Source organism: Mirounga leonina, unplaced genomic scaffold (genome assembly GCF_011800145.1).
Source record: "Mirounga leonina isolate KUSES-001 unplaced genomic scaffold, KU_Mleo_1.0 Mir_507, whole genome shotgun sequence".
Lineage (NCBI taxonomy): Eukaryota > Metazoa > Chordata > Mammalia > Carnivora > Phocidae > Mirounga > Mirounga leonina.
Genome location: NW_023270789.1, coordinates 2,377,799 through 2,401,021, shown reverse-complemented (window position 1 = coordinate 2,401,021; position 23,223 = coordinate 2,377,799). Strand labels below are relative to the sequence as shown.

At 48.2% G+C, this 23,223-nt stretch overlaps 1 protein-coding gene across 3 annotated transcripts; it reads left to right on the top strand.

Annotated features, from left to right (window-relative positions):
• Positions 1 to 464: 464 nt before the first annotated feature.
• TENT5C (terminal nucleotidyltransferase 5C) lies at positions 465 to 22,205 on the top strand. Of its 3 annotated transcripts, XM_034990194.1 has the most exons (3): positions 474 to 558; positions 2,211 to 2,333; positions 16,482 to 22,205. In XM_034990194.1, exon 3 carries the CDS (start codon positions 16,507 to 16,509, stop codon positions 17,680 to 17,682), a length of 1,176 nt encoding a protein of 391 aa, XP_034846085.1. In that variant the 5' UTR covers positions 474 to 558; positions 2,211 to 2,333; positions 16,482 to 16,506; the 3' UTR covers positions 17,683 to 22,205. The 3 variants fall into 3 exon arrangements, with proteins under 3 accessions (XP_034846087.1, XP_034846085.1, XP_034846086.1); XM_034990196.1 differs by lacking the exon at positions 2,211 to 2,333 and having other exon boundaries at positions 465 to 558; XM_034990195.1 differs by lacking the exons at positions 474 to 558; positions 2,211 to 2,333 and adding an exon at positions 1,797 to 1,830.
• The last annotated feature ends 1,018 nt before the right edge of the window (positions 22,206 to 23,223 follow it).

Below are 23,223 nucleotides of genomic sequence, written 5' to 3'. Positions count from 1 at the left end.
AGAACCAACGCGAAAATCCCCAGAGAAGCAAAAGACAGGCCTGCGAGGGAGGGGGACGGAGATGGGAAGAGCTTAGGAGGAAGAGCTATATGATGGCAATGGCAGAAAAGAGCCTAGCGGAAAGGAGGAACAGAGTCCCAACAACTCCAAAGTTAGGGGGGGTGTCAACCCAGCCCCTCTTTATTGCGCCTGCGCAGTGCTACCTCCTGTAGCACCCCCGCCCCTTCCCGCCGCCGAAGGTTTACTCGTCTCTCGGCAACCATTCACCCGAGGAGCCAATCAGAGGGCACCTTTTGCCCTGCCCTCGCCGTCAGCGCCCAGGCGGAAGGATCCCGTGGGCTCTGGCCCCGCCCCACCCCGCCCCTCGCTCCCCGGGGAGGGAAGGCTCAGGGGCGGGGGCGGGGTGGGGGCGTGGTCAAGCCGTATAAGAGCGGAGGGGGCGGCGGCAGGACCGCTCACTCGGTGCCGCTGCCTGGGGGCTGTAGTGACCGCGCCGCTCCTGCTGGGGGCTGCCCACGCCAAGGACCTGCCTCTGTCGTCTCCTCTTCCGCCGCCCAGGTGAGTCCCCGGTCCCCTCCCCTAAAGGTGCGAGGATGCCGCGGCCCCAGGGAGCCGCGCGCTCTGCCTTCGGGGGTCTGTCCCCGCCGAGCGGAGCTCAAGTCTTCTCAGAGCCCGGTGGGGAGCCAGAGGGGAGGTACGGACAGGTGCCGGGCCGCGGTGCTCCCTTCCCCTCCCGCTCCCGCGACGACACCCCCACACACATCCCCCAGCTCCTGAGGGCCAGGCGAGATGCCCCGAGAGGGAGGTACAACTTTCCAGAGACTTCGACCGGGGCTTGGCAAACTTTGGCGAGTTCCTGCTCGGCGCGCCCCGCGGGCTGTGCGCTGGCGGGCGCGGGCGGGGCGGCCGAGGAGCGTGCGATGGGGGCCTTGGGCCCCTTCCCGGTCCGACGGCGCCCCGCCGCCCCTTCTTTGCTTGCGCTGCCGCGGGCACGCACACCTCCGCAGGCCAGCCGAGCGCGAATTCGAATGCGGCGGTTTCGGGAGGCGCAGTTGGAGACGCAGCGGTCAGGGGCTCGTCTCAGGCCGGGGAGGGGAGGGGCGCTTCCCCGGCTCGGCGCCAAGCCCGGGTTTCGAGGTCAGGGCGGGGACCCCTAACTTTCGGTGGACTCACACTAGACTGTGGACACCGTGAGCAGCAAGTGGTCCACGCGAGTGACTTCCGCGCGCTGCACTTCTCTTGGAAACTTCTCGGGAATACGGTGTCTGTGCCCTGCCTGGTTCCTCCCCCTTTAGGAATGAAACTTGCTTACCGTGTAGACCAAAAGCCTTGACAGTGAGTTGACTGGGCCAGCGGTGCCGCGGGTGGCTGCCCCAGATCGAAGAGAAGGGAGGGGAGGCGGAGGAGGGTGACGAACCTGACCAGTACAGGTTGGTAGCCTGTACCCCGAAACACAGAACGCAGATGGGAGAGAAAACAAAACTGCTCTACCTCAAAGTAAGGGAGGACTTCCGGAGAAAAGCTTGGCGAGTTTCTCTGGAGAATTAGAGCTCACCCATCCCCGCTAGAACCGCCTGATAGATGAGGCTGGACCTCGCGGGAGGGATCAGCCCAGTCCCCTTCCCTCCTTTTTGTCTGGAGGAAAGGCTTCTGCAGGGCTAAGTCCTTGTCTTAGGTAGCTTTTAAACTTTTTTTTTTTTTTTTTTTTTTTTTTTAACGGAGTTATAACATGCAAGCCATGGAGTGCTTTCAAGTTCACTTATTACAGTCAGCGTTTATAGAGACTGTTGTAATCATCTGTATTGTGACAGTTGGTATTCAGGATATTTGGTAAGTGGGTCAGGAACCTGAACCGGGCCAGGAAATAAAGTAAAGATTATTAAATTCTTCTAAAGTAGACTCCTGGCTTGGCCCAGCTGCCCTCCAAGGGGCGGGGTGGGGGTGGGGTGGGGGGTGGGGCATGAGAGTGGCCATTGTTGGCTACGCTAGCCTTTCCAGGGGAGTAACTTGGCAAGGAAGCCCACAAGGAAGCAAGCCAGGCAGCCTGGGGCTGCCTGGGTGGTGGTGGTTTAGGAGCGCTTACCACGAGTTGTGCTGTGTCTCAAATCCCCAAAGGTATTATTGAGGGAGTGAGACCCACCCATGAGACCCTGCCGTTGAAGGGGGTGGGGTGGGGACTAGAGAATGCTGACTTTTCTCTTCGCTTTCAGGGAGGCGGTCTGCCTGGACCAGCAGGGGTTCTGTCCTTTGACATTCTCGTTTGTGAAGATGGAAAACTTAATATCTCTGGAGTCAAGCTTTTACTTGAGATAACTGAAAGCTTGTGTCTTAAGGTATACCCATATCTTTAGAGTACATTTATTCTCAATAAGGAGTTTTTAGAAAGAAGGTTTTGGTATATTGTATATAATTGTTCAGGTAGCTGTAGGGCGAGTCCCATAACACAATGTGAAAGCTAAAAAAAAAAAAAAAAAAAAAATAGGCCCACTTTCTTTTTTTTCTCAGCCAGGAGGCCTCTAAATTGTTACCCAAAACAAAGGTCCCTCATTTCATGCCAGTGTCTGTACCTAGAGCTCACCACAGCACTCTCTATGTGGAGTTTCTTCCACAATACCTCCCTTGTATCCAGAGATTAAGTTGGGGTACCTCTGAAGGTAAGGACGTGGATCTTGCCTATTTGTCAGAATGTGATTTAGCTGAGCACCAGCGGTTCTCCCTCCTTGGTTTGCTCGCCTGTACTGTGAGTATAAGCAGCTCACGGAAATCCCATCCTGAGTTACAGAACCCCTCACCCCTGCATTTCCCAGTATGCCCCATGTAGCCTACAGCCCCCAGTGTTCAAGGCCAGGGCAAATTGTGCACATCTTGCACTACCCATCAAAGAACAGAGAAGTCCTCGTACTTCTGAAAATCCAAGGAACTGCCTAGCAATAAAGATAATGCAGAGTGGACTATAGTGCCCTTGTTCTCCCAGTGCGGGTAATCGGACACATTTGATACAAAGTTAGAAAATGACAGGGTTTTTTAAACTGCTCAAGTAAGTAGTACCTTGTCTTCATCTTTCATCTCTGATATATTGTGTGCCTGGGGCCAGTCACCAGAGAATGACAAGCCAAGAGCTCTGAATGGTAGACCTTTTTTGTATTCCCAAGAGAAGTTGTGGAAGCCCAAGCCTAGTTTCATGAGTTAAGTTAAACTTGGGTTGTCGTGTTTGGGTTTCTTGGTCTCAGGCCAGATCTCTGGGCTGTGTGCGTTACTCTCTGTGTGTGTGTTTAGGGGTTAAAGGGAAGTAATGCTGAATCTGAGCTGTTACTTGCGATAAAACATTACTCTGGTTAGATAAGGTTCGTTGCTTTTTTTGTGATGTCACTCAAGTACACAAAAGGCAATATAGAAAAATGTGTTGTGCCATCCTGGTGTTTTGACCGTGGCCTGGCAAGCTGGCATGAGCTATATTATGATGAAGCAGCCACCCCTGTGTCTAAAGAAATGCTCATGTTTAAACAAGCCAGTTGGGTACAGCGGTAGTTCTGATCTCTTGTGATGCTTCCCAGACTTCTGGTCTCAAGCCTTTTTATCCTTTCACTAAAGAAGCTCATATCTGGAATTTAAGTGGTTTCAATGAAGCCTCTTTGCAAACCCAGCTATGTAGGAAAGAGCCTTATGAATTGTTTAGAATCGATAGATTTTGTACAGCTGGTCCCTCTAGGCTGCCCCAGAACTGTTTGCAGAGCTTCTTGGAACAACGGGAAAAAAGGAATATGAAGAAATAATTGCTGATGTTAAGTAACTCCATGGAGGAGATTTTTTTTAGTCTCAGAGCCTTTTGGAGGCTTGGTCACTATAAACTGCATAAAGTGTTTATTTCTTGGGTAACGGTGATTGAGTCAGTAAGTAGTTAAGTCCTTCCCCGGGCAGCAGTTGGTGCCAGGTGCCGAGGAGGCCAAGGCAGTGGTATGTAGGAAGGCCTTGTGGAAGCGCTCTGGATGCAGGAGGAGCCGGGACAGCGTCCTAATGCACAGGCACTCAGATTTTGCTCGTTTGTCTTAGCCACTGGCATGTGAGCCCCAGGAAGGCAGGGATAGGCGCTCCCTGCTGAATCCTCCCCACACCCGGAGCAGGCCCTGGGGCACAGAAGGTGCTCCTGTGAATTAGATACAGTGATCTCTGGGGCATTAAACTGCCAGTTCTCTCAACGAGGGATGTCTCCTTTAGGTAGATTCATTTTGGTGGGCCAACGGGCCGGGAGCTCTTTGGGTGGGAAGCTCCCAGCCTAAAATGCCGGGTGGTTTCTGGGCCTTTTTCTAAATGGTGGCCTCCGTTTGGTAGGTTTGGAGCCGAGGGGCTGCGCCTGCTAATTGGCCAGCAGCTGAAGCTCCTTAAGCTGAGCTCCAGACCCGCTCTCTTCCAGTGTTTCCATCCTGCGCTTCCTGCCCATCCACCCCAACCCCAGCCTCACATGGCTCGCTCAGCCTTTCTCTCTCCAGTTCACTCGGCTGCTGGTTCTGCTGATCTTTTATCTTTTTCACTTTTTGTTTCCCACTGCCATCACTGACCTGGTTCAGGGGCCTGTAGACAGCAGCTCCATGAGAGCCGTATGGGGCTCTTCTCCTGCCTCTCTGGCCAATTCTGCATCCCCTGCCCCCCCCCCCCCCCGCCCCAAACGCCACCTGAAGAACTCCCAGGAACTGCCCATCTCTCCAGAAACCGAGCTCCTTTTCAGAACCTGTCCCCTTCTGACCTTCTGTTCATCCTCCACCTCCCTTGGACGAGTCTTCCTGATTGTCCTCCCTTGTCTCACAGAATTCATATTCAAATATTTGAACAAATCACTGTTCTTCTTTCCTCACCAAACTATATTTTGACCCAGGTTTAGACCTTCCTGAGAGGCTCCTGAGGTCACCCCATCTGAGGGTCCCCGTATCTCATTACTCACCTCTTTACAGCTCTGCTGTGTACCTTGTTTTCTGTTTCTACTTTCAAATCTTCCGCTGGATGAACACACACAGTCCCATATGTCTCCATATTCACTCTCTGTGGGCCCATTTTGAGAACAAAATTATCCACGAATCTGGAACTGCGTCCGCTCCCTCACATTACCATGTGCTTCTGTCCTCTGGGCCAGCCCTTACACGGGGGTGGGGGAAAGGGTCATCCTCCACCTTGCCCGACTGTCTACATCCTACCCCCAAGCACACCCCGTTTATCCCTGACTTGTGCTTGTGGCTGAGGAGGTGGGCCTTGCAGCCGGCTGACCCTGCGTGCTCTCGGCCCGGCCCGTCGGGGCACTCACGTGGAGGAAGCGGCCGGGCGCTGCGGTAGGAAGAGTGCAGATCCAGGAGGCGAGGTGAAGTGGACACGAAGTGAGCATGGACCCCGTGTCCAGGCCCTGGTTGGGCTTGCTCAGCTGGGAGCTAGCACTGCTACTGTCCTGAGTGTCTGGGCCTCCCGTGCTCTCTCTGCTTCCCTCCTCCCTGCCTCTGAGGCCTGTCTTGGGTTGTGAGGATGGGCCTCGACCTCTTCAGGCTTCAGTTTCCTCGTTGTGGTAAGGCCAGTCGACCGGTGCTGTCCAGGGGAAATAGGAGAGCCCCAGTTAAGTTTCTAGCAGTCATCACATAGAAGAGTAAAAATAAACAGGTGAAACGAATTTTAATGATTTTATTTAACTCATCATAGCAAATGTTAACATCTCTGTAGGTAATCAATATAAAAAATATTAAGGAGATACTTTCCTTTTTTTTTTTTTTTCCTCCTACTGAGTTCTTGAAATCTGGGGTGTATTTTATGTTCACAGCACATCTTAGTGGTCTCAGTGTGGACTTGCCCCGTGTCGAGTGCTCAAGGGCCACACGAGGCTTGTGGATACAGTGTTGAGCAGCACGGGTCCAGACCCAACTGCCCAGTGGCTCATTCTCCAGTTTTGATTCTATATGAGTTAATAGCAGCAAGTTATGGAAGGAGAGGGCAGAGGTCTCTGTCTCTTGCTTACTGACGGGTCATCAGCTCCTAGAACAGCGATCGGAACATAGTAGGCACTCAGATACCGGAAAGAATGAAAGGAAATTCAGTCATCGTAGCCCACTTACTGATAAACATTCCCACTGTGAGTCTTGCCTGCCACTAAAACACAGGATATTTGATTCCTCGTCTGGTGCTCATTCTTTCATTTTTCTGTGGTTTCTTAGAGCATAATCACCAGGTAATAGAATTTCAAAGAATTGCAGATGAAATCTTCTGACTGACACTGGCAGGGGACCAGGGCTCAAACAATTTATCAGCAATTAAAATATATCAACAACTGACATTTGAAATTGCAAGAGGAAATAACTTTCAAGCAACAGGTGTCTGTGAGCTGCCAAATGACAGCAACACATGACTTGGTATATGCTAATTTAATGATAATCATTCCTAGTGGGCCATATCCGTGGCCCGCCCAGCTCCACACATGTTGAAACATCAAACACAGGGTGACTTGGCTTCTCCAGCGGAGCTGGTACAGATATAGGGTACCCCATGGTCTTGCTCCTTCACTTCAATGCATCCTCCCACCCCCCAGTGCTTCCCAGCTACCCAAATTGCCATTCTTCACAGCATTTATAATGTCAAAGGGGCCACCGAGCCTAGTGATGTGTCACTCAGGCTGAGGCGGTGCTCAGACCTGGAGGTCGGGTGCCTGCTACAGGGATGCAAACCTAAAACCTGGATGGAATGTGCATAATTAGCATCCTCCCAGAAATGGAGGCCAGCTCACACTTAGACATATGTGAATGGGGTGTGTGTGTGTGTGTCTAAAGTATGATAAGTGCCGCTCTTGAGCTTGGCCCTTTCCTGATAACGCCCAGGGATGCTGCTAGGGACGGGACAGCAAACCGAGGCCCTCCTTCCGGACACCTGACAACTGCTCCAAGTTCTAAGCTGGAGGGTTAGGTGGTGTGCGATCCTTGATAGACCCTGGGGGCTGGCAGCCCTTAGACCCCGCGGACTGTACGGAAACTTGGCCATCCTTATGGTAAACAGCCTCCTAGGAATCGTTCAGTTTTTCTCAGTCTAGTCAGTCTTTAAAACAGTGGGGGCCGGCTCTGGCGATCTCTTTAAATGAGTCAGACCAGTAACATCTCTGATTTAGACAGAGGCATTTCGTAGGAGGAAGTGGGGCGCCAAGTTGCAACAGGGATTATTTCCAGTTCAAGTGGTGTATGTAGCACTTAATATCGCTGACACCCCGGAAAAATCAAGACTTCTGTGCTTAGCTTCCATCTAAAGATGTCCATGTCCTGACCTTGTTAACGTTTACATTTGTGACAATTTCTGGGTATTCCTCTAAGCGTGTGCACCTTTGCGGTGTCCCTGTTACAGTATCTGGGCCCGTGTTTTGATTCTGTTTTGTGCTGTTTTGCAGCCACAGCATGAGCTCTTCCAGCGTTATCTCTCCAGCCACACTTGCTCAAGCATCCTATTTTGAAAGACGAGAAAGTGCTTTCTGTTTGGAGTCCTCTTAGGGCGGGTGTCTGTGGACAGAGCCCAATCTCTGATAACCATTCAGACCATCTGTGGGCATCCGTGGGAAGGCAGAACTTGGGAGGGCCCCTCGAACTCGAAGCGTGGTGCTGAGCCAGGCGGCCCTGGCTTCTGGTGACCTGCTTCTGCTTCAGTCCGGGACACCCCTTTCCTTCTGCTGAGGCAGCATGCCGGCTGCCATGGGAATCGCACCAAGTTTGGGGGCTGTGGCGCACATGGGTGTTCAGTGGCTAGGACCTCCTGATAACCCTGGGAAAATAGATTGGGACCTCTGGCTGAACATGACCAAGCGGAGAGTGGGAACAGGCCAGCTGCGGGATCTGTTGCGTCACTGACTTAGAATTGTCTTCTCTGGGCAGAGTTCTGCGGCACGGCTCTGTTGTTTCTTTGAACGGAGGCAGAGTGTGTTTGCGAGTGTTCTAGAAAAAGCTAACACACAGTATATTTTACTGTCCTTTTCATAAACAAGACATTATTTTACGTGGTTCGATTGCTTTGGGCTGTCTGCTAACGTAAACTCTTATTCTGTGGACATTCACGTGAAACAAAAAAGCATGTCTCAGTTATCTCTACCATTTCCATGTGTTTGGGGGCAGAGGAGTCTCCAGAATGCGGCCTCCCCCCTGGGCTTCCTCAGGCTGCCCCCTGGTCCTCCATAACTCCTGGCCTTCACCACACAGTCGAGGATGAGAGAGGATTTCTCTCCAGAAGGCTGCATCTACTTTGAGCCGGTTTTTCTCCTTGCTGCCCGCTGGTCTAGTGCCGCGTTTACCAAGTCCACGGTCATCCAGAGTGCCCGGCTTGTTTCTCAAGGGCGTAGGCATCTCAAAGGCCAGACTCTGTGCAGTTGGGGAGGTGGCAGGTGTGATGTGTGCATTCGTCAGTCTGTGCCAGGCTCTTCTGTGTTCAGTGCCATCCCAGCTCCCCTCCCTCCCCGAGCTTGCCCGAGGGGTGCCCATCACTGCTTGCGAACTTACCTACCTTCTGTCTGCAGCTCCGGTTGGGTTATCAGTTTCTGGGATCTAGAAAGTTGCCCTCTTGTCTGCAGAGTGTCCTGTTCTGTTGCTTTATCAGCAGATCAACACTGCCAATCTTCCAGCCAGCAGAGCGCATCCCCGCAACTGTCCCCGCACTCTCTGAGAACCACTGCCTGGCAGCCTGGCTGACATCCGGCAGCTCCCTCAAAGGGAGCAACCTGGGCCTTCACCTCACAGCCACTGCTCCTTTAAAACAAACCCGAGCATAATGATTAGCATTTCTGTACATAATTACCTTCCATTCTGGTGGATCCAGCCAGATCCAGCCATGGATCCCCGAATCCATGATGATCTGCAGGGAGAGGGTCTCTGTACTGACAGCTGCGAGGGACTCGCGCTCCGAATGCTTCTGCCTTGCCTCCGGCACCTGCCATCTGGCCCACCTCACCCGGGGCCCTTAGCTCATCTAGCCACCTTCCTTCCCGCTGTCCTATAAAAACCCTTCATACCTTTCACCTCTTCCCTCCACTTACTGCCGTCTACTTTTTACAACTACCTGAGCAGCTAGCTTATCTTCCAAGCCCTACCCGCACCCCAACACATGCACCCAAGCTATCTACCTCCTAGGAAGCCCCTCAGTCCCATTTGTGCCAATTTCCTGGCAGGGCATCCTTGGACAGTTAACACTTTGTATAACCTCTTTGTTCCCCGGTCCCCTTTCCTGTAAAGCAGGGATAATGGTAGCACCGGTGTACACATCAGAGGGGTTGATCTGGATAAAGCTGGATCAGATAGAATTTGGTGATTCATGTTAGGGCACCTGGCTGGACAACTGGTCACATTTGGTCTCTCCCCCGATGAAGAGGGCCTGGAGGGCTCTGCACCTGCTAGTACCTGCTGGAGCTTCTAAGGAGGTAGTCAGTGGTTTCTGAGTGGATAGTGTTGGTAAGATGTTTAGATTATGACACCGCTGATGTGCGTCCCCATTGAGAAATAGGATTTCCCACACCATGGGCAGTGAATTGCCTTCTCTCGTGCTTCTCTGAGGGGTACCTCTAAAGACACCTTGGCGTCCTCGAAGATGAGCACTGACTCATGTCCTTTGCTCAACTGGAATCTGCTCTAAAGCAGGCGATAAAGGGTGATTGGTTCAAGCTCTGTTTTCAGTGTATGTGGTGGAGATAAAGTGTCACAGTTAGAGGGGTAACTTTCTCCTTTTCTGGTTAAGACCAATACAATCTCAGTTATAGAAGAGATCACCGTGGTCGCAGCACTGTGGTAGGGCACTGTGCACCTGTGGACTTGTAGCAGGAGTCTATACCCTCGCCCTGCCTCCCACCCAGCCAGTGGCAGAGCGAGCTTGGTGGGGACCGTTGCCAGTTCCAAGGGTTTGAATGTTCGCTCTAGAGTTGAGGATCTGGGGTCAGTTCACATAATCTTTTCTGATCTTTATTCCTTAATTTGTGCAAAAGGGACAGTTGTAGTTCCTCGGAGTGCTTGTGAGGATTAAATGGGAATTGATGGGAAGGGGCTTATGCTAAGTACCCTTTCTTTTGCACACACGTTTGTACCTTCATTTTACAGGGAATGTGGTTCTCATTCACTCGGGTTGCTGAAAGAATTGGTGGGATAGAAGAGTGTGGTGTGTATGCCACCCTCTTTCACTTCTGCTTAAACTCTCTAGGTTTTTATATGCAATGAGTAGTTTCTTTTTCCTGAAAGTACCCTCTGTGGTATACTGGAGGGGGAAGAGTTTGTGTGGAAGATGCCTGCCTCACGTGCATGGGTCCCCTCTCAGCCCGGAGCTGGGGACAGCAAATGTCTTTGCTCTGCATACACACCTCCCGTAGTCTGTCACCAGGCTTGGTCCATGGCCCATGGCTGTGTCTCTTACCTCAAGCCTGGAAAGTGTTGCTAGGAAGGTCCAGGTTTTTGAGGTAATATCCAGTAACCATAAAAGGAAATGTTGTCATCAAAGGAATGTTGAAATGTGTTTGAGTTTCTTTTGTATTCTTAAACCCCAGCAGGGTCAGAGGAAGATGGTGTTGCTCAGTTGTCTCTGGAGGGGCTGGAGGGCTGCCATAGCTGAGAGCCTCTGTTCACACCTCAGCATTTCCATGAAACCTTTGGGACAGTAGCTTCTAGAGCTTTCACGTGAAATATCGCAGACTCAGACTTACATATACACTGTCCTTAACTTCACAGATGGACATTTCCACATATACTGAGAACCCTGTGGACAGTGTCTATGCCTAATACCCGGCATAAATAGGAATCAGTGTTGATTTGACCTAAGCCCTTGACCTTAAGACCCAGAAGTGTTACGTAGGCTCTTCACGCTCATCTCCAGCTTGTCTGTCTGCCTGTCCTGCTGGCCCACCTTGAGTCCCCTCACATTTTCATAGTCTCTGTCACTCTTATTTCTGGGCTCTAGGTAAGCTAGGAAGCAGGACTAGAAATGGCTTTCTCTCTCTCTCTCTCTCTCTCTTTTTTTTTTTTCTATTTTTTTTTCAATTAGGGCTTAATCATAGGTTTTCAGATCAACCTGCCTTTGAGGGCCTCTGGCACAGGCCACAGGAAACAAAGGTAAGTTAGACATGAACTTGTCCTTAGGAGCTTGGTTTGTTCTTCTTTGGGCTTGGTTAGTCTTTTCCTCTCACTTTTTGCTGCTGTTCCTGCAAACCTGTCTTCCAGTGTGTGCATTCTACCCTCCTGCTGCAGCCAGATGGTAGAAGAAAAGGGAATTCAGGGGCACCTGAGGTGGTTAGTCGTCACGAGTCCAACTTTGTAGGGGATTAAGTACTTTGAACTGAGTAGGCAGTTGGTCATCCTCACTTATAAAATGGTGCCTGAATTACCAAATCAGTGAGAAATCCTGGTTCCCACCTTGCCCAGCTTCTACTGGGCAAAATACAATGACTCTGCTTCTCAGTTAATCTTCCTTCTCAGTAAAAGGAAAATCAAACTCTAGTTTGAATTTACCAGGCATCAAATTAATTTTGTTTTCTAGTCATCATTTTGTTAATTCTGCTAACTAGAGTTTGCCTTTAACCTGGCCCTTTCATGAGTTGAGAATGTGTTTCACATGATTCTTTTATATGCAGATTATATCAATGTTGATCTCAAGCGGTTAATTAAAACTCAAACTGTTACACTCTGGTGTGTTATCTAAGCCCTCAGGGCCTATGACTTGGATTTATTCTAGTAATACCAGTGTTTGTTGGGGTCCCTAAAAAAATATATACTTTTGATATCAGAAATTGTTTGGGCTAGAGAAAACAAAGAATGCCTTTGTAATCGTCATCCGTAACTTATTTTGGGCTCCTTCTAATGGGCTAAGCACTGAATATGAACCCCGCCTAAATTTGAGCCTTCAGTAGCTTGAGCTCTTCCATATCTAAGTCATGATAAACTGGAAGAATTAAGAACTACACCATGGATTTGTCATTTGTCATGTTCCACACCATGCTTTTATATGAACTATTTTTTTCTAAAAGTTAACTCCACTGTTCACATGTATGTCAGAAGAAGTTAGCACGCAAGATGCCAAACACAGACATCTTAGATTCCTGGTAAGTGTTGACTGCATTTATTAAGGTTCTTGCAACTGTTACTGATAACATAATGCATATACGCATACTAAGGTTCTTGCAACTGTAACTGATAACATAACGCATTTACGCATACAAATGTACAGTAGGCAGTCCTGAGGGTCACTATCATATGTCTGAAATGAGAAATAGCAATTATTATAAAACTACAAAAAAACCACTTTGGGATAACAAACATAGAAAGGGTCTAGATGAGATGGCTTATCCATTATTTTGAAAGTCTGGAGGATTTTTGACAAACAATGGACATCTTCTATTAAACAGTGGAGAAGTAGAAACTCGACTAAAAGCTATTCTAGGGGAAAAACAGTCCCTCCTCCCCTGCCTACCTCCTAGAGATGCACATTTAAGGCTGGGAGGGGAAGCTTCTATGTGTTATTTGATTTGGGGACAAAGAGATGGTGGGGAGTGATAGGAAAGGCATTGAAAGAACTAAATAAGGTAGCAGATGAGTTAGAAGGCTCACGGGGGAAAGATTTTCAGATATGGCTCATAAGATTTTAACTATTTTCAGTTAATACATGTGTAGGTTCTCAATTCAAAAAGGATAAAATAAGTTTCCTTTGTCCCGTGTCCCAGTCTAGAAGGGGATATTTGCTATAGGCCAAAGTACTTGTGTTTCCTCCCAGAGATCTGTATAAATGTACAAGCGTGGGCTTGTGCTTTTACACACGCACGGTTGGTTTTCTGTGAATAAACCTTGACTAGCATTTCACATTCTCAGAGATAGAGAGCTGCCTCCCTTCTTTGGGACAGCTGCGTGCAATTGTATACTGTTGTACACATGCATTAAGTCATTTCACCTTCTATTGATGACTCTGGAGCTTTACAGAGAATTCTCCAGTGAATATCCTTGTGCATACTGGCCAGTATACCCACAGGATAAAATCGAAAGTAGAAAAGTAGACTTCCTAAAAGTAGAATTGATTTATAAAGAGTACATTCACTTAAAATTGAGAGTCCCACGCTGTTCTTCAGAGAGAACCCATGGGCAGTGTGCTAACGGGTGTCTGCTTCTTGATCTCTGCCGATCTGATAGGTAAGAATGATACGGTGAAATTTTACTTACCTTAAGGTAAGGTTGAATGTGTTCTGCATCTGAGCCACTGTTCAGGTATTATTTTGTCCCTTCTTCTGTTGGGGTGCTCGTCTTTCTCATTTGTAGGAGCTCATTCTTCATTAATAAAATAAGTAACTTTGCCTCACGTTGCAAATATTTTCCTAGTGTTTTCTTCTGCCTTCTTTGTGGTGTTTTTACCATGTAGATATTTTTATTTTTCTGTATCAAATGTTTGACTTTTAGGTTTTATGTGATTTAGAAAGGATGGCCTACTGTACATTTGTATGCGTAAATTCCATGTTTCCCCAGGACTCTCAGGGTCTTTAATTCATCCATCTAGATCTTAGTTTGGCACAAGACAAGGAGTCACCTTATTTATTTTTTAAATGTAGATAACTTATCTACATGTCTAAACTTTTTGTCTCTATTATTTTGAAATGCCTCCTTCATTATATGTGAAATCCCCCATGTATTAGATTTTATTTCTAGGTTTTAAAAATTCTGTCCCAACAGTCTGTCTTTTTGTACCAATACCACACTGTTTCGATTATTGTGCCTTCAAAATACCTCTTATGGGGCTAATATGTACATCATCCTTGTTTCTCATAACTCTCCTGGCCATTCTTGCCCCTTCTCCCATATGAACCTTACAGATTTTCAATCTAAAACATTCTAACTTTGAACCTCCTGCAAGTTTAGAGATTTAAAAATCTATGAAAGGTCTTGTGCTTATGTCTTCCCCTTCTCTCCCCACTCCCTCCCTGGAGAAGGAATGATAGCTTTCATCACGTTCCCACTGGTGTTAGATGTTCCTTCTCTAAGAACTACTGTTCTAAAGGTGGGAGTAGTTCTGACTTTAATTTTAGAAACTTTTTTTTTTTCTTCTCACAACTCTTTTGAAAAAAAAAGGCACGAGTCAAAAGTCATTCCTATAGTTATTTTCTTCTACAACATTACTGAGGTTCTTCTTTGAGATATTCTTAAAATTAATTGTTCATTCTCTTCCAAGTATTGATTCACTTGCTGCTCCTCTGTCGCTGTGACTTCTCATTCCTGTATCATAAACATGAGACTTGGAAGCATAATAGCAGGTGATACATAGGGAGAGAAGGTTGTGCTTTTATAGGGAGATCAACATACCTGATGGAAATCTGTGTCACCAAATCATAGATAGTTTAGCAGTGTCTCAAAACAAAGCTAGCGCCAGACCGCTTTGTAGTCATTTGGACTTAATTGTGCAGCGCCCTGTGTAATAGGCACAGCGTACTGTATGCTGATCATAAAAGGGCCACGGAGAACCAAATGTACATAGAGCACATTAAAACGATGTCCCAAGTCTGACATGAAGCCAAATGCTAGCCACAGTGAGCATGAAGTATTTCGCCACAAATTTTGCTTGTTATCCTTAACCTAGGCCTGCTTTGGTAGAATGATCTAGAGAGCCTAGAGCTTTTTAACACTGTCCAAACAGGTTTGAAGGGAAACTTATCTGCCTCTTGGCAAGTATTCTTCCGTAGCAAGCACAGAAGAAGCCCAGAGAAGCCCCAGATTGGTCTTCCTAGAGCCTGCTGGGATCATGTGACCACCCTTCCTGTTGCTGGCCAAGCACATTCAACCCCTTAATCTACAGACCAAAGGGAGCCTGTGCTCTGGCTTGAGAGGTGTCTGATAGCCAGACCTGACAATTCGCTAGGTCTTGGCTGCACGTTGCCTTCTGGCCCTAAATCCCAGCCCAGAGCTCATGTTGCCTTTCTGTCCCTGTGAGTGAACTAACTCTTCTGTGGCCTTCTTGTTCACTCCAATCCAGGGAACACGCCTTTCTTCTACCTTTATATTCCATCTTCTTTCTACCACACACTGCCTTTTATTGCTATGTGTGTTCTCACCCACCTTCTTAATGGCCAGCTCCTGGAAAGCTTGTCTCGGGGTGTCCAGTGGTGCCCCCCACACTGAGTGACAACCATCACCATCCCTCTGAGCGATTATGTCAGGCGAGGATCCCTGGCACCAGTGCAAGCCTAAGACCCAAGCTGGAACCTCAGGACAGTGATGGTGGATGTGCATTCAAAAGCAGTGGTTTCCAAACAATGAAACTGCAGAAGTTGGGATGGGTTTTGTGTGTGCCTAGCAAGTCAGGAAGGCGAAGGGGCCGGGGAAACTCTGTGCTCGCCCCAAAGGGTGAGGATAGCACCTTGACATTTTGTTTCTGCTCTTACGTCTGTCTAGCTAATGTTTGACCCACGTGGATCCACAAGCACCTTGACTTTCTAATACAGCAGTATTTGTTTTTACACATTAGGATTTCCAGGGATCTGTTGTATTTTATTTTCTGAAACGTAAGACTTGGTTGAAGATTACTTTGGTGTAACTATGGTTCTAGCAAGTGAAGCATGAGATGGAATGTTTTGCTCCTCATACTGAGAGCTCACTTGATTCTCAGGTAGCCTGAAGGTGCTAGATTTCAAAATACAGTGAAAAGATCACACTGCCCCGAGGAAGTTTCCCACGTGCCGCGGAGGGCCCTCCTTGCTGACAGAGCTGATCCACTGCAGGGCTGACCCGAACCATTGTTGCCAGGAATCTTGTCATCCAGACGGTTCCCTGGCGTCCTACTCTGGATAACGGAGGTGCTGGTTACAGGGCAGACCACTCCCCTGAGTGAAAAGGACGTGGGGTTCTTGCTAACAAGATAATCCGTGTACCTGGTTCTAGCAGGACTGATCTGACTTCCTGTCCTCGGTGTGGTTGCGACCCAGAGTTGAATCTTCATCTCCTCATGGAGTGAAGGAAGTCTTTTCCTGGGGTGGGGGTGGGGGTCTTGTGTTCAGGGTGTGGGGGTCTTGTGTTCAGGGTGTGGGGGTGGTAGCTTAGCTATCAAGCCAGTTCAAGATGTAGGTAGGCATGCAAAGGCAGGAGAGGTAATTCTATGAAGAACAAGGAAAATTAGCCTAACCTATAGGCCTTCGATTGAGGAATGTGTTTAGGTGACTTTGTTTGAGAAGTTTGTCTACTTCCCTTCACACAGACCACCCTCTTGCAGACAAAACAAGTGAAACAAAGAAACCAGCCCCACATAAAACAAAATCACGAAGCAGAGGGTAGGTTTCTGTATATGTTGTCCTTACTCCGTGCACATACCCTCCCACACACATCCGTGACCTGTAACCCTCACAGCAGCACCCAGTAGTAGGCACCCGTTGTCGCTGTTGTGCGGGAAAACATTCAGAGATCGTTGAGCATCTGCTCTGAGTCCCTCGGGCTGCTTGGCCACATAGAAGCGAATCCTAACTCTGTTTCTCGCCCCCTCACTTTCAGTTTCCCCGCAAGAACACTCCCCAAGATGGCAGAGGAGAACAGCACTACCAGGGACTGCGTGTCCTTCAGCGTGCTTAACTGGGATCAGGTTAGCCGGCTGCATGAGGTCCTGACCGAGGTCGTACCCATTCACGGACGAGGCAACTTTCCAACCTTGGAGATAACCCTGAAGGACATCGTCCAGACTGTGCGTGGCCGGCTGGAGGAGGCAGGCATCAAAGTGCAAGACGTCCGGCTGAACGGCTCCGCAGCGGGCCACGTCTTGGTCAAAGACAATGGCCTGGGTTGCAAAGACCTGGACCTGATCTTTCACGTGGCTCTTCCCACGGAGGCAGAATTTCAGCTGGTCAGAGATGTGGTGCTGTGCTCTCTTCTGAACTTTCTGCCGGAAGGTGTGAACAAGCTCAAGATCAGCCCGGTCACCCTGAAGGAGGCATACGTCCAGAAGCTGGTGAAGGTCTGCACGGACACTGACCGCTGGAGCCTGATTTCCCTCTCCAACAAGAACGGGAGGAACGTGGAGCTGAAATTCGTCGACTCCATCCGGCGCCAGTTTGAGTTTAGCGTGGACTCTTTTCAGATCATCCTGGACTCTCTGCTCTTCTTCTACGACTGCTCCAGCAGCCCCATCTCTGAGCACGTCCACCCCACAGTGATCGGGGAGAGCGTGTATGGGGACTTTGAGGAAGCCTTCGACCACCTGCAGAACAGACTGATCGCCACCAAGAACCCCGAAGAGATCAGGGGTGGGGGACTGCTCAAGTACAGCAACCTCCTCGTGCGGGACTTCCGGCCCACAGACCAGGAAGAAATCAAAACTCTGGAGCGTTACATGTGTTCCAGGTTTTTCATCGACTTCCCGGACATCCTCGAACAGCAAAGGAAGCTGGAGACCTACCTTCAAAACCACTTTGCCGAAGAAGAGAGGAGCAAGTACGACTACCTCATGATCCTTCGCAGGGTAGTGAACGAGAGCACCGTGTGCCTCATGGGGCACGAGCGGAGGCAGACCCTGAACCTCATCTCCCTCCTGGCCTTGCGCGTGCTGGCAGAGCAGAACATCATCCCCAACGCCACCAACGTCACCTGTTACTACCAACCAGCTCCTTACGTCAGTGATGGCAACTTCAACAACTACTATGTTGCCCATCCTCCCGTCACCTACAGCCAGCCGTACCCTACCTGGCTGCCCTGTAACTAACCTTGAGACCTGAGGGCTTCCGCAGTGGGAACCCCCATAGGGCAAGGGCTCTCAGGTAGGGGAGCCTCCTTCTAGATGTAGGTGTTTGGCTTTTAAAGGGGAACTCAGCTCTGATTCTGCTCTTTTTTTCTTTGTGCACCCATTGGAATGGGTCTACAGTGTATCATGAGCCAACCCTAAAGGGACCCATTATTCCAGTGCCACTTTGGAAAATGCTATAGGAAATACGACCTATCCACATCTTTCCAAGACAGACACTAACATGCCATGTCCCAAACAGCCGCACGGGGAGATTGGAGCTTCGTGCGCTAATGGAATCTGGGAGAATGCTTGGGCAGTGTCTCTTCTCACCCAAGCCTAGCGTAGGCTCTGTTGGCCTTCACAGCGGATTCTCAGCTGTTCTATGGAAGTTGTGGTTATAGTCTATTTTCTTGTACCAGTTTTAGCCAGGCAGAAAATGGTGGACATGAGAGTGGTCTCATGACTTCATTTTTGTTCAAGGGACTGAATTGCTTACGTTTATTCCCTGTTAGCAGAGCTGAGGATTTCTTTCATGAATAAACCAAAGCTGGTAGCTGGAGCATTGAGATCTGGTTGACAGTGGTTTATGGTTTAGATGCTGTGCTCTCACAAGGAATTGTGAGATATTGCTGAGGAAAAAAAAAAAAAGACCTTTGCTTGAAATGTAACTTGAAAACAAAATAAAATGTGGAACATAATGTTAAAGCAGAATTGTGGTGGCGGCGGCGGGGTGGGGGAGAGGGTGATTGTAAATAGGAAACGTGAATGTTCAGTTGTTTTTTTTCTTTAAGGAATTCTTATTGAATGACACTTTGTTTTTTTCCCTCCCTCAGCAGCTCATCACTTTAGTTTTGCTCTTCCTAAGACTAAGGATTGTGCTGAGTCTAGAGCCCTTATAGTAACTGATGTGAGAGGGTCTTCCCATGTTTTAATTGGAAACCCGTTTTGGTCACATTCCAAGGATAACAAGCTGTTTTTCTGGAATACCTTCGCTGATTATTTTTTGTTTGTTTTTGTTCTTTCTTCAAAAAATAGTGATTTCCTTCTCCAGGCTTTTTTTGGGCAGCACATGAATTCGGGATTTTCAGTAGAAAGGAATGACCTGCTGCTGTGGGCAGAGTCCTCTGGCTTACGATTGCTCTGGAATCGATCCCTCTGCCCCTGCGCTGTGTGCGAGGTAGAGACTTAGCGCTCATTTGGGCTTGGTGTGCCGCATGGGAGCTGCCAGGGCTCCTTGCAATGATTAATTCTGGTGGATTCAGGGAAGAATGGAGTAAATGGAGAATGGCCTTCCTTATTCTGGTAGATTTGACCATACTTGTTTTTATTGTGCACTTTAGAAGAAAAACAGCGTTAATCTCCAGTCTAAAGCAAGCTCGGTAAATGGGAGAGTTCTAGGCTACTGCTTTCCCAGTCGATTTAGGTAAGGAATTTTGTGTTTTGAAAACTTTTGTGGGATCTCTTAGAAAGCATCACTCTAGGGTATTGAGGGCAAAGGAACTCAGTATCACCAACCAGCTTGGTCTGTAAAGTGATTTCATCAAATCCACGCTCCTGATTTTTTTCTTTCTCCTGTGGCCATAAAAAAAATCCCAAGCCCTGAGTGATTGCTTTCCTTTCTCCTTGCTTTAAACAATGAAGATACCTTAATGCAGAAAGGCTTAGCAGAAAATGCATGGTTTTCCTTTTTCTGAAGATGGTATTTTCAGGGTTTTTTGGGGGAATGTGATGTCTTGGTCCTTTTAAAAGCAGATTGGGTGTGACTGAACCCCTGGGCTCAGCTGGTATCCGTGTTGTGTTACACTAGGTGAATAGAGGCCACTTCTGTGTGTAAGTAACCAGCTCTGCTTTGCCTGTGAACCATAGTTACATTTGAATGCACTAGCTTTGAGTCTAGGCTGGTTTTATATTGACGGGGGGCCCAGCATGCTTCAGGGTTAAAAGGGGGGGGATGAATAGTGAATCCCAACTTTAAAAACTACGTGCTCATCCATGACATTAAAAGGCCGCCATTATGGTCTAATGGCAACATCTTTGCGCAGAAATGACAGATCTGATTAACCAAAACTTTGAGATGTGATGAAGCCACCAACATAAGCACTTGCTAACAGAAGTCAGTCAGTATTGCTCCTACTAGAAGGCTTGAGGATCAGGGTGATGAGGCTCCAGACGAAGATAGAATCAGAACCACATCAAGTAATTAAATTTCCACTTTGCCCTTGGAGTTCTTTCTGCTTATATATATATATATATTTTTTTTTCCTAACTGGTACTAGTCCTCTTCTGAGGATGAAGGGAAGCCCAGAAGTTGTTAGAAATTCCCAGTCTCCCCTCTGCCCGCCCCCGCACCCCCTTAGTTCTTTACCACCATTGCACAATGACCATCTTAGTGCAATCTGTTCACTTGAAGTTCTCAGTCAGCCCCACCATTTTGGAGTTTGAAAGTAGACACGTGTTCTAGAACCTCCATCAGGGTAAAAGGCTGCACTGACCAAAGCTGCGCTTTTAAAACCTCACCCTGGTCCAGTGGTGTTTCTACCTGCTCTACAAGGCCTTTGCCGGCCTCAGAATAGATCAGGTAACCTTGAATTTCGGGTGTTTGGAAATTCCAGCTGAAACCTGCCTTTCATGCTGCTCACACAAGCACCAGGTCCCCTGAACTGGTACCGAGACGTGTGGTTCCTCTTTTGTGTGTGTTGAGTAACATGAAACTTGCCAGTGGTCAAGGGCACTAAAGTTCAAGTACAAATTCTAATATAAATCTAAGCAGTCTCACTTGCTTCAGGACTCTGAAGTTCTCTGATGCTCTCTGCAAGTATGCAGCTTGTTTTTCTGGCCTGCTTCTTGGAATCCATTTGAGCAGCAGTGAGATTAAAACAGTACCGTTTCCCCTTGTGTTGGCAGAAAGGCACAGCCTGAATTCCTGGCCTTGAGCTTCAGTCTCACCCTTAAGTTTTACTTTGGCAGTAAGACACGATTCCTCACTCAACTTCAACTCTGAAACTAAGCTCTCTATCACGGACAACTTCCAATCAGGGTTCCTGCTAAGTGCATGTGGGCTGGGGTGCGGCCCACACCTGGGAGCACCTGGCAGCCAGGGTGAATCGGGTACGAAAGATGCTGGGGCCCTGCTGTGTCCTAACATGTGGTTTGATGGTCAAGTCTCCCCCCCCCCCCCCCCCCCGCCAGTCTGAGTACCTCAAAAAGGGTACTCCAATAAGGCGCTCCACTTATTATATTGGTCAATTAATTTGCCAGTTAGCCAGGCACATAGATTTCATGGTCTCCACTATTTCATCATTTGGTTGAAAAGCAGACGCACCTCAACACACCTGGGGATTTGAGTCACTTTGAGCTGTGTGTAAACCCATGTTTTGTGGTGACCTATTAATAATCAGATCTCTAATGCCCTGAATCTGCTCGTCCTTCCACCTCCCTGCGAGCGCTAACTCCTTACCTTCGTGGTGGGTTAGGATTTTAACTAGCACTGCTTTGTTAACTTTGAGAAATGGTGCCACTCAAGAGCAACTTCCTCACTTTAGGAATGCCTCCTTTCTAGTGAACTGTCTGGTACTGGTGCCTTGTTTTGGGATGCACCTACATTCAGAGCTCAAATGTACTGATAGTTATCCATCTGTGGGAAGAGACCCTGTAGCTCCCCAGGGCCATGATTTCCTGGGTGTCTGGGGCTCTCTACGAAGGAGAGCCCTTCGGTTGGATTCCGTAAGGTGAAGAACTCCTGTTTGCCAGGGTTAGATCCAGATCCTTAATCTGGCAGAGACCAGAATGTCACAGCTGATTTTGGAACCTATTCCAGTTCAGCCAATTACATTCAGAGGACCAAGGGAGGTATGTAGGGAGGATGTGTGTTAAAAGACCTGGCAACTTTTCAGGATTACTTGTGGAGACTGCCCAAGGTGAGGATCAGGAAAGAAAATGTGTTTTTGTTTTGTTTTGTTTTTTGGTGAGTTCTAAATCTTGTTTACCTATCACTTTTTCAAAAATAGTTTTAAGTGTAAACTAAAGAAAACGCTTGGAGGTTTGCCTGGGCTGGTGAGAGTTGGTATAAATTGTCACGTGTGTTTGTATAGGAAGGTGAGAAGACGATCCACTAAAGAGGAAGTCATTAAATAATATGGATATATGGGCGTTTTAAAACTCAAGCCATCTGGTCTCCTTCCATTCCCCCAAAGGTTAAAAAAAAAAAAAATAGCTGCTTTAGGAAAATTAAGAGTTTTTATCCAGTAATTTCCAAATTAATATAGATGAAAAGTAAGATACTTATTAGACTGAATTGGAAGCTTTTTGTTATTCTGGATTTGCATAGCCTTCGAAATTTCTTAGTGATGCCTAAGATATGTAAGGTTTCCTCTTTGGTGTGATGGTCACTGACCTTCTTATGTGATGAAGGTGAAATCACTTGTCAATGCAAACTGTATTAGAAGTTGATGAAATAAAGCTTTGAGTTTGAGAAATAAAAATATATTTAAAAAACCCCAAAACCTTGTCTTTTATGGTCATTTCTTTGTGTCTCCTCAACAGTGAACCTGTTTTAGGTTTCAGGAAACCTGTTTCGTGGTGGGGTGGGGGAAGGGTCAGTTATTAACATTCTCAGCCTTAGATACTTCTCTGGGAGATGGTGCTTTCTCTGGGGGAAGAGGTGTGTGCTCACCTTGTGGGCCATAATTCCCTTCATATCTGGGCTCTTCTCCAGGGTGCCTGACTGATCTAAACTGAGCTGCGTTACTGACCCCAGCCTCTTGGCTAATGCCTACATCAGCTGCAATCTGTCTTCGCTGGCATCTTGTTTGATTCGGCATTAAAGACTAGGTTTTCTTGAGCTTGACCTTGGCCCAAAACCCATTTTCAGTAAGAGAACCGAAATAACTTCTGCTGTCCTATATCCAACTGCTACCATGGTTTCTTCATGCTTTAGAGAGTACAGAAATGATCTAGAACTGCTCAGGAAGGTTGGAGTGACTTCCTCTCCCCGCCCCCGCCCCACCGTCATCACAAGAATTGGGATCGAAACTTTTCCATCTTAGGTTTGCCTCCGAGCCCGCTGCGGGGTCCTTTCCCTCCTCATCTGTACCGCGTGTTCCTTCCGAAACGCCCCTTGACATCGGCCTTTTTGGTACTGCCTTAAACTCCTGCCTGGGCCACTTCCCGAGTCCTGTCACTTGTCTTGATTCACCCAAGGGCTCTTTCTAAAACAGACGTGCCTGTGTGCCCCTCCCAACATTTCAACCTGTTTTAAGACCCTACTGTGCAAGGGCACCTGTCAGACTTACAAACGTGAGGAGTCCTGCAGATCCAGCCCCAGCCTACCTTGGCAGTCCCTTCCTGCCTCTCCTGAGCGGGCCTTCTTCCAGCATCCAGGCGCACAGTTCGGCCCGTGCGGCCCAGCACACGGCGGGCCTCTCGCAGCTGGGTGGAGCTGGCCCACCTCCGGCTTCCCCAGGCCCGCTGTTTCTGTGGGTGGACTGACTAGGTTGCATCACTCCTTCCCGGGGCTTGCAA

Coding starts and splice junctions, on each gene's coding strand:
- TENT5C (XM_034990196.1), top strand. CDS start 16,507: ATGGCAGAGGAGAACAGCACTACCAGGGACTGCGTGTCCTTCAGCGTG.